The sequence below is a fragment of the Megalops cyprinoides genome, chromosome 16 (assembly GCF_013368585.1).
Source record: "Megalops cyprinoides isolate fMegCyp1 chromosome 16, fMegCyp1.pri, whole genome shotgun sequence".
In the NCBI taxonomy this organism is placed as follows: Eukaryota; Metazoa; Chordata; class Actinopteri; order Elopiformes; family Megalopidae; genus Megalops; species Megalops cyprinoides.
In genome coordinates this window covers 31,391,552-31,401,551 of record NC_050598.1, presented here as the reverse complement: position 1 = coordinate 31,401,551, position 10,000 = coordinate 31,391,552, and the positions used below count along the sequence as shown (strand labels likewise).

The 10,000-nt window shown below is 55.0% G+C and overlaps 1 protein-coding gene across 1 annotated transcript in view; it reads left to right on the top strand.

Moving 5' to 3' along the window:
- Positions 1–10,000, top strand: part of LOC118790869 (TBC1 domain family member 9B) — a 20,197-nt gene that overhangs the window by 5,007 nt on the left and 5,190 nt on the right. Inside the window, exons 4-15 of the mRNA XM_036547977.1 lie at positions 847–1,075; positions 3,289–3,547; positions 4,389–4,596; positions 4,776–4,958; positions 5,231–5,386; positions 5,753–5,903; positions 6,717–6,931; positions 7,264–7,381; positions 8,020–8,305; positions 8,498–8,627; positions 8,956–9,054; positions 9,329–9,397. Coding sequence (XP_036403870.1) covers positions 847–1,075; positions 3,289–3,547; positions 4,389–4,596; positions 4,776–4,958; positions 5,231–5,386; positions 5,753–5,903; positions 6,717–6,931; positions 7,264–7,381; positions 8,020–8,305; positions 8,498–8,627; positions 8,956–9,054; positions 9,329–9,397 — 2,103 coding nt within the window. The remainder of the gene's footprint in view (positions 1–846; positions 1,076–3,288; positions 3,548–4,388; positions 4,597–4,775; positions 4,959–5,230; positions 5,387–5,752; positions 5,904–6,716; positions 6,932–7,263; positions 7,382–8,019; positions 8,306–8,497; positions 8,628–8,955; positions 9,055–9,328; positions 9,398–10,000) is intronic.

Genomic DNA, 10,000 nt, shown 5'->3' with positions numbered 1-10,000 from the left:
AGGGATGGACAGGAAGTTGGCTTCAGCTCTTCCAAAAGAAAAAGGGATTGCACAGGGCCATAGTGTTTTAGACCATTTTAGACCTATAACAGCTCTCGAAAGACAGACAGACAGATGGACAGACAGTGCTGTGGTAGAGGAGACTGATCGTTTCAGATGCAGGATCTGGGTTGAGTCCAAATCCCGGTGAAAGCAGGACTGCAGATTGTGCTGATGGGTTTTATCTGCTGGGCTTTCCTCTGATGGCATAACTTACTTCCTCCTCTGTGAGTCAGTCATACGTGAGGGGCGGGGCTAACCATCCCAGGCTGGGACTCCCCCTGCTTTATATAGCCATGTGAAAGGCTGTCAAGCCGAGGGAGCTCAGTGACTCAACAGCAGAGTGTCTCCATGCAAAGCCATCATTTTCTTTTGTCATTAGGTAGCAGATGAAGGGATGCATACAGTAATATGTTTATTAATTCATTTTTCTTTCCTTTGTGGAAATGGTTAAACTCAATCCAGCTAGAGTTGGTGCAGGACCTGTGCTATAGTGTGTGTCTGTGTGTGTGGGCATACTGCAGTCTTTACAGCTGTAGTGTGTGTATATGTGTACATGCCCTCTGAGGGATGGCTGCTTTGTGTGTCTTTGTGTTTGTGTGAATGTGTATGTGTTTATACACTGTAGGGGCAGCTTTAGTGTGTGTGTATGTGTGCATGCATATATGCATGCCTTTGCATATGTGTGTGTGTGGTCATGTGTCTGTGTGTGTGCATGCGTGTGCTGTTGCAGATGTCCTGGTTTCCTGATGTACCTCTCTCTCTCTCCCTCTCTCTCTCGCTCTCTCGCTCTCTCTCTCTCTTCAGGGGATCATTGCAGAGGAGAACAAGAGTAAGCAGCAGGCGGAGGATGAGGATTCTGGGAAGTTCCGAGAGGCGGAGCTGAAGATGCGGAAGCTGTTTGGCATGCCAGACGAGGAGAAGCTGGTCAACTACTACTCCTGCAGCTACTGGAAGGGCCGGGTGCCACGCCAGGGCTGGGTCTACCTGACTGTCAATCACCTCTGCTTCTACTCCTTCCTGCTGGGCAAGGAAGGTGAGAGAGCAGAGTTTAATACTGATGCTAGTGGTGCAGTCGGTCTCCCTCGGTCTCTCTGTCTCTCTCAGTCTCTCGGTCTCTCTCTGTCTCCCTCGGTCTCTCGATCTCTCCCGGTCTCCCTCGGTCTCCCTCGGTCTCTCTCTGTCTCCCTCGGTGTCTCGGTCTCTCCCGGCCTCCCTCAGTCTCTCGGTCTTTCCCGGCCTCCCTCGGTCTCCCTCAGTCTCCCTCGGTCTCTCTCTGTCTCCCTCGGTCTTTCTCTGTCTCCCTCGGCCTCTCGGTCTCTCCCGGCCTCCCTCGGTCTCCCTCGGTCTCTCTCAGTCTCTCGGTCTCCCTCGGTCTCCCTCGGTCTCTCGGTCTCTCCCGGCCTCCCTCGGTCTCTCTCTGTCTCCCGGTCTCTCCCGGCCTCCCTCTGTCTCTCGGTCTCTCCCGGCCTCCCTCGGTCTCTCTCGGTCTCTCCCGGCCTCCCTCGGTCTCTCTCGGTCTCTCCCGGCCTCCCTCGGTCTCTCGGTCTCTCTGTCTCCCTCGGTCTCTCTCAGTCTCTCGGTCTCCCTCGGTCTCTCGGTCTCTCCCGGCCTCCCTCTGTCTCTCGGCCCCTCTCTGTCTCCCTCGGTCTCTCTCAGTCTCTCGGTCTCTCCCGGCCTCCCTCGGTCTCTCTCAGTCTCTCGGTCTCCCTCGGTCTCTCTCAGTCTCTCGGTCTCTCCCGGCCTCCCTTGGTCTCTCTCAGTCTCCCGGCCTCCCTCGGTCTCTCGGCCTCTCCCGGCCTCCCTCGGTCTCTCGGTCTCTCTCTGTCTCCCTCGGTCTCTCGGTCTCTCCCGGCCTCCCTCGGTCTCTCCCGGCCTCCCTTGGTCTCTCTCAGTCTCTCGGTCTCCCTCGGTCTCTCTCAGTCTCTCGGTCTCTCCCGGCCTCCCTCGGTCTCTCGGTCTCTCCCGGTCTCCCTCGGTCTCTCTCAGTCTCTCGGTCTCTCCCGGCCTCCCTCGGTCACTGAGTGTCTCTCTGTCTCCCTCTGTCTCTCGGTCTCTCCCGGCCTCCCTCAGTCTCTCGGTCTCTCCCGGCCTCCCTCAGTCTCTCGGTCTCCCTTGGTCTCTCTCAGTCTCTCAGTCTCCCTCGGTCTCTCTCAGTCTCTCGGCCTCTCTCGGTCTCTCTCGGTCTCTCTCTGTCTCCCTCAGTCTCTCTCAGTCTCTCGGTCTCTCCCGGCCTCCCTCAGTCTCTCGGTCTCCCTTGGTCTCTCTCGGTCTCCCTTGGTCTCTCTCGGTCTCTCGGTCTCTCCCGGCCTCCCTCGGTCTCTCTCAGTCTCTCGGTCTCTCTCTGTCTCCCTCGGTCTCTCTCGGTCTCTCTCAGTCTCTCGGTCTCTCCCGGCCTCCCTCGGTCACTCAGTGTCTCTCTGTGTTCCCCTGCCTCGCTCTGTCTCTCGGCCCCTCTCTGTCTCTCCCGGCCTCCCTCGGTCTCTCCCGGCCTCCCTCGGTCTCTCTCAGTCTCTCGGTCTCTCTCTGTCTCCCTCGGTCTCTCGGTCTCTCCCGGCCTCCCTTGGTCTCTCTCAGTCTCTCAGTCTCCCTCGGTCTCTCGGTCTCTCGGTCTCTCCCGGCCTCCCTTGGTCTCCCTCGGTCTCTCTCAGTCTCTCGGTCTCTCCCGGTCTCTCTCGGTCTCTCAGTCTCTCGGCCTCCCTCGGTCTCTCTCGGCCTCCCTCGGTCTCTCCCGGCCTCCCTCGGTCTCTCTCGGTCTCTCGGTCTCCCTCGGCCTCCCTCGGTCTCTCTCAGTCTCTCGGTCTCCCTCTGTCTCTCGGCCCCTCTCTGTCTCCCTCGGTCTCTCTCAGTCTCTCGGTCTCTCCCGGCCTCCCTCGGTCTCTCTCAGTCTCTCAGTCTCTCGGTCTCCCTCGGTCTCTCGGTCTCTCCCGGCCTCCCTCAGTCTCTCGGTCTCTCCCGGCCTCCCTCGGTCTCTCGGTCTCTCTCTGTCTCCCTCAGTCTCTCGGTCTCTCTCTGTCTCCCTCAGTCTCTCGGTCTCTCCCGGCCTCCCTCGGTCTCTCGGTCTCTCTCTGTCTCCCTCAGTCTCTCGGTCTCTCTCTGTCTCCCTCAGTCTCTCGGTCTCTCCCGGCCTCCCTCGGTCTCTCTCAGTCTCTCGGTCTCCCTCGGTCTCTCTCAGTCTCTCGGTCTCTCCCGGTCTCCCTCGGTCACTGAGTGTCTCTCTGTGTTCCCCTGCCTCGCTCTGTCCCGCAGTGACTCTGGTGGTCCAGTGGACGGATGTGACGCAGCTGGAGAAGAACGCAACGCTGCTGTTCCCGGAGAGCATTCGGGTCAGCACGCGTGACACCGAGCACTTCTTCTCCATGTTCCTCAACATCAACGACACCTTCAAGCTGATGGAGCAGCTGGCCAACATCGCCATGCGGCAGCTGCTGGACAACGAGGGCTTCGCAGCCGACCGCTCACTGCCCAAACCCTGCAAGACCCTCAAGAACGTGTCCGCCCTAAAGAGGTACGCTCTCATCCTGATTCGCTAAGATTCTGTCACTTGACCCGACCCACCCAATCAAAGGCAGAGAGGCTGGAACTTACGGGTTGAAACATTGCTATTTTAGAAAGCAACACATGAAAGCTGAATTCAGAGGAGACTTATTGAACTGAATCTTGGTATGTTGTGTTTCTGTGTCACAGCTGATGTATGAAGTAAAGTTGACATGGTTGTAGTTTGACATTGCCGCAGGGGGTTTCAGTTCTAAGTGGAGAAACTGCACTTTAATGAAGTCATTGAGGCTTTTCATCTAGATCTACAAGCAGTGAAAAAACAGTATCTGAGCTGTAGTGCTCTGTAACTCTGAGAGAGGCAGGGTGTTATCCTGGCAGTGCTCATATCTTCATGTGGGGTGCATTTGGCCCGATCCGGACTTCAAATGGCCAAAGACACAGTGCTGCAGCTCTTTCCAGCTCTGTGTGTCTCAGTGTGTCAGTGCTGTGTCTCAGTGTTGATGTGCTGTATGTTCAGTGCTCTCTCTCAGTATGTTCAGTGCTGTGTATCAGTGTGTCAGTGCTGTGTGTTCAGTGCTGTGTCTGTGTGTTCAGTGCTGTGTCTCAGTGTGTCAATGCTGTGTCTCAGTGTGTCAGTGCTGTGTCTCAGTGTGTCAGTGCTGTGTCTCAGTGTGTCAGTGCTGTGTGTTCAGTGCTGTGTCTCAGTGTATCAGTGCTGTGTCTCAGTGTGTCAGTGCTGTGTCTCAGTGTGTCAGTGCTGTGTCTCAGTGTATCAGTGTTGTGTCTCAGTGTGTCAGTGCTGTGTGTTCAGTACTTATTTCTCAGTGCTCTGTCTGGTTCGTTGGGTTCAGGGACCTGGATGCGCGGGCGAAGAACGAGCGATACCGCGCCATGTTCCGGCTCACGCAGGACGAGCGTCTGGATGGGCACACCGACTGCACCCTCTGGACCCCCTTCGCCAAGATGCACGTCGTCGGACAAATGTTTGTGTCCAACAACTACATCTGCTTCGCCAGCCGAGAGGAGGACCTGTGTCAGCTGATCATCCCTCTGAGAGAGGTGAGAGTGTGTGTACATGCACACACACACTCATACACACACACACTGACTTTCTCAAGAACACTTGCAGACATGGACAGGTTGTGAGTGTCTGAGTGTGTGGGGGGTCTTCTCTCTCTCTCTCTCTCCCTCTCCCTGCTTCTCTCTCTCTGTCTCTCCTCCTCCCTCCCACCTTCCAGGTGTCCATTGTGGAGAAAGCAGACAGCAGCAGTGTCCTGCCCAGTCCACTGTCCATCAGCACCAAGAACAAGATGACCTTCCTGTTCGCCAACCTCAAAGACCGGGACTTCCTGGTGCAGCGTATCTCAGACTTCCTGCAGCGTACCCCCGACAGGCTGTGGAGTGAGGGCAAGGAGCCAAGTGTGAGAATCGATCAATCAATCAGTAAATCAACCCATCAACAAGCAAGCCAGTTAATCAGTCAACCAATCAATAAAATCAATCAGTCAACTAACCAGCTAGCGGTCAGTCCAGGCGGCAGCCAGTAAGTGCTTTTTAACAGAGGTCTTCATCTTTCCCTCTGAGATACCTGTAGATTGTGTGTGCAGATCAGTGCCGGAGATCAGGAAAGGTGTGTATGTGTGTCATGGCCTGCAGATGGGTGTGAAAGCAGCTCCTGTGTATGTGTCTGCAGGAGTCTCCGAGCCCCACAGCGCCCTTCCCCTCCAGCCCCCCCACCTCAGGAGGGACCCCCCCTGGCCGGTACTACAGCCCCAGCCTGCCCACGGCCAAACAGGGCCTCCTCAGCATCTTCCACAAAGACGCACCCGAGGACCTGGGCCCGAAAGCTGTGAGTACCTGTCCCACCATGCCTTGCCCCGCCCTGTCCAAACTCCTGCCCTGCCCTCCGCGGCCTGTCCCGGCCTATCCCGGCCTGTCCTTGCCTGTCCCAGCCTGTCCTGGCCTGTCCCAGTTCCACGTATCCCCCACACTGCACCCCACTCTCTGTCCTCCTGTACTGCAGTTTCTCTTTCTCCCTGTCGTCTTCTTTAACTGCACCTCTGCCCCTTTCTTCTGTCTTTAACCGTACCTCTGCCCCTTTCTTCTATTTCTTTCACTCTTTCTCTCTCCCTCTTTCACTCTTTCTCCCTCCCTCTTTCACTCTTTCTCCCTCCATCTTTCCCCTTCCCTCTTTCCCTCTCTGTCCCTCTCTCAGACAAAGGAGAAGATGAAGGAGGAGTCATGGAATATCCACTTCTTTGAGTTTGGGCGGGGCGTGTGCATGTACCGCACCTCCAAGACCCGGGAGCTGGTGCTCAACGGCATTCCAGAGAAACTGCGGGGGGAGCTCTGGCTGCTCTTCTCAGGTAATTATCCACTCTGCCTATAGGGGGAGCTCTAGCTACTCTTCTCTGGTAATTATCCGCTCAACCTGCTAGTGAAGCTGTGGTCACTCTTCTCAGGTAATACTACTCTGAGCCCACAGGAGGAGCTGGATCTGAATCTGGGGAAAAGGGTGATTGAGGGGTGTGTGAACGGCTGTAGCTGGAGGCGAATTTGACATGGGGAGGAGATGCGGGTGGCAGGTGTTTGCGGAAGAGTTGTGCTGTGCTGTGGAAGAGAAGCCTTCCTCATGCGCAGTGCTCTCCCACCTCATAACCATTCTCGCAATAAACACCGTTGCCATGGCGAGTCAGATGACCTTGTTTATTTGCCATGGGCTTGCCGACCTTTACTTCCTCATCTTCAGTTTCTCAGCCACTAATCATGTGACTGCTGCAGAACTCCCGTCAGCAGTTTCACAACAACAGCGAGCCCAGAAAGCTGATGACAGTTAATGATGTCATTCAGTCAGATGCCACAAGACTGTGTTCCCGCGTGTGAGATGTAACGTGTGATATGTGTTCCGGGCACAATTTAAAATCCTGCTGTTCCACTCTGGTCCTGCAGGGCGGCAGTGTCTGCAGGCTTTCCAGCCGGGCTCCCGGCCACCTGGTTGAGCTGATCCTTACTGCAGCATGCTGCTGTGTTGCTCAGCAGTGTCCTCGGAGGGTTGAGATCAGATTTCTGCTCTCTGCTCGAACCCGCTGACACACCCACGCAGCCTGTTCGTAGAGGTGTGTGGGAGCTGTTCTGAGAGCTGTGTACTGGAGTGTTCCCCGGCTCTCTCCCGCCTGCAGGGGCCCAGAACGAGATGGCGACCCACCCTGGCTACTACGCGGAGCTGGTGGAGCAGGCCATGGGCCGCTGCACGCTGGCCACGGAGGAGATCGAGAGAGACCTGCACCGCTCCATGCCTGAGCACCACGCCTTCCAGAACGAGATGGGCATCGCCGCGCTACGCCGAGTGCTCACCGCCTACGCCTTCCGCAACCCCAGCATCGGGTACTGCCAGGTGCGCCCCCCCCCCCCCCCTCCCTGCGGGGAGACCTCCCCGGCATCGGGTACTGCCAGGTGCGCCCCCCCTCCCTGCAGGGAGACGTGCTCCAGCCTTCATCTCTTACATGGGATGTGGGCCTGCGATTCTCTACAGGACAGAACTGGAACATACTGCGGTCTGCATGACTACAGGAACCTCTCTGTCCCAGAAAGATAAATACACACACTCTGCTTATGACAATACTGTATTGTGTGTGTGTGTGTATGTGTGTATGTGTGTATATATGTGTATGTGTGTGTGTGCGTGTATAATATGTGTAGGTGTGTGTAACGTGTGTGTGTCTGCAGGCGATGAACATCGTGACCTCGGTGCTGTTGCTGTACTGTACAGAGGAGCAGGCCTTCTGGCTGCTAGTGGCTCTATGTGAGAGGATGCTGCCCGACTACTACAACACCAGGGTGGTGGGTGAGTTCCAGACTACTGCAGCTACACCTGACTACTGCCGCAACACCCTACTACTGCAGCTACACCCGACTACTGCCACAACACCCCACTACTACGGCACCACCCGAGTACTGCCACAACACCCCACTACTGCAGCTACACCTAACTACTGCCGCAACACCCTACTACTACGGCACCACCCGAGTACTGCCACAACACCCCACTACTGCAGCTACACCTGACTACTGCCGTAATACTCAAATCACTGCCACAACACACGATTGCTGCTGCAACTGCAGTCTGCTGCATCACCTGGTTGTGGCTCCTCCACCTGAAGCCTGTCACTGTCACTACATCCAGTTACCACATCAGCAACACTTCACTGCTACAGCACCATGGCTGGTAATTATAACAAGCTGCTCTGAAACTGTCAGTGAGCTAAGAATCAAATACAGTGTGGTAATCAATGCTTTGTTGTGTGTGTGTGTGTGTGTGTGTGTGTGTGTGTGTGTTCCTGTGTGTGTGTGTCTGTGTTTGTGTGTTCCTTTGTTTGTGTGTTTCTGTGTGTGTGTGTGTGTGTGTGTGTGTGTGTGTGTGTGTGTGTGTGTGTGTGTGTGTGTGTGTGTGTGTGTGTGTGTGTGTGTGTGTGTGTGTCCCAGGTGCGCTGGTGGATCAGGGCGTGTTTGAGGAGCTGACGCGGGAGTGTCTCCCCCTGCTGTATGAGCGCATGCAGGAGCTGGGTGTGATCTCTACCATCTCGCTGTCCTGGTTCCTCACGCTCTTCCTCAGCGTCATGCCCTTTGACAGCGCCGTGCTGCTGGTCGACTGCTTCTTCTATGAGGGCATCAAGGTCATTTTCCAGGTGTCCCTGGCCGTCCTGCACGCCAACATGGAGCAGCTGCTGGCCTGCAGCGACGAGGGCGAAGCCATGACCATCCTGGGCAGGTGGGACACTGCTGTACACACCTGTCCCTTCTCTGCCAGATACACTCACCTGTCCCCACTCTGCCAGATACACTCACCTGTCCCCACTCTGCCAGATACACTCACCTATCCTCTTTTTAAGGTGTCTTTTCCTGTGTTCCTCTCAGGTGTATTCACCTGTCCTCTCTCTCTTGTCCTCACCTGTCCTCTCAGGTACCTGGACAACGTTGTGAACAAGCAGACGGTGTCTCCACCCATCCCCCACCTCCATGCCCTGCTGACCAGCGGGGACGAGCCCCCACCTGAGATCGATGTGTTCGAGCTCATCAAGGCTTCCTACGAGGTCAGAGGTCACACCACTCAGGCCTAGTCTCTTGTTTACCTCCTTTGTTCCACTAGCTCTTCTATGTTACTGTTGTGCCTGCTTATCACAGGTGAATTCAGGTACTACTCCATTACTCTGTCATTAAAGAACTAACCCTCTCCTAACCCCGACTCGACTACGCCTTGCAGAGACCGAGTCTCTCCTAACCCCGACTCGACTACGCCTTGCAGAGACCGAGTCTCTCTTAACCCCGACTCGACTATGCCTTGCAGAGCCCTCTTATCTCAGAATCTGTTCCTAACTCCTGCTTTGCGCTCTTTGGCTGACTCCCTCTGTCTCACTGCAGAAGTTCGGCAGTCTGCGAGCAGACGTCATCGAGCAGATGAGGTTCAAACAGAGGTTAAAGGTCATCCAGTCACTGGAGGACACCGCAAAGAGGAGTGTGGTGGGTATTGCTGCTGCCTGGTGTTTTGCGTTGTGCTGCGGTGTCTGTTGCAGGATGTATTTTTTGATGTTCTATAGTGATGCTGACACTACCATGTGTATGCTGATATTGAGGTGTGTATCCTAAGATTGCAGTGTATATTGAAGATTGCAGTGTATATTGAGGTGGATATCCTTATGCTGAGGTGTGTATCATGATATTACTGTATGTATCATGATACTGAGGTGTGTATCCTGACATTCACATGAATATCCTGACTTTGCTGTCTTCTCAGGTTAGGGCTATCATGACAGACTCTGCCTTCAGCATCGAGGAGCTGGAGGAGCTGTATGTTCTGTTTAAGGTGAGAGATCATCTTTTCTCTGCTCTCCTCTTCCTCCACTCTGTGTTTTCATTCTGTTACAAACACACCCTGTTTGGGTCTAATACAGGACGAGACCTCATATCCAGATATGGCGCTTGTATCACACAGCAGCACACATGTTAGCCAGAGCTGACATGATTGCTGTGTGCGCTATGGCTGAATCAGATGCCTTTATGTGGAGAGAGATTAGTGAGCTTCTTACCACTGCCACCATATTCCTGCATCTTTACCTGCTGTGAGTGTTTACTCATTGACCAATGATCTGTGTGTGTGTGTCTGTGTGTGTGTGTGTGTCTGTGTGTGTGTGTGTGTCTGTGTGTGTGTGTGTGCATGTGTGTGTGTGTCTGTGTGTGCGTGTGTGTGTCTGTGCGTGTGTGTGTGTCTGTGTGTGTGTGTGCATGTGTGTGTGTGTCTGTGTGTGCGTGTGTGTGTCTGTGCGTGTGTGTTTCTGTGTGTGCGTGTGTGTGTTTCTGTGTGCGTGTGTCTGTGTGTTTGTGTGTGTGTGTGTGTGCCTGTGTGTGTGCCTGTGTGTGTTTCTGTGTGTGTGTGTGTTTCTGTGTGCGTGTGTGTGTGTGTGTCTGT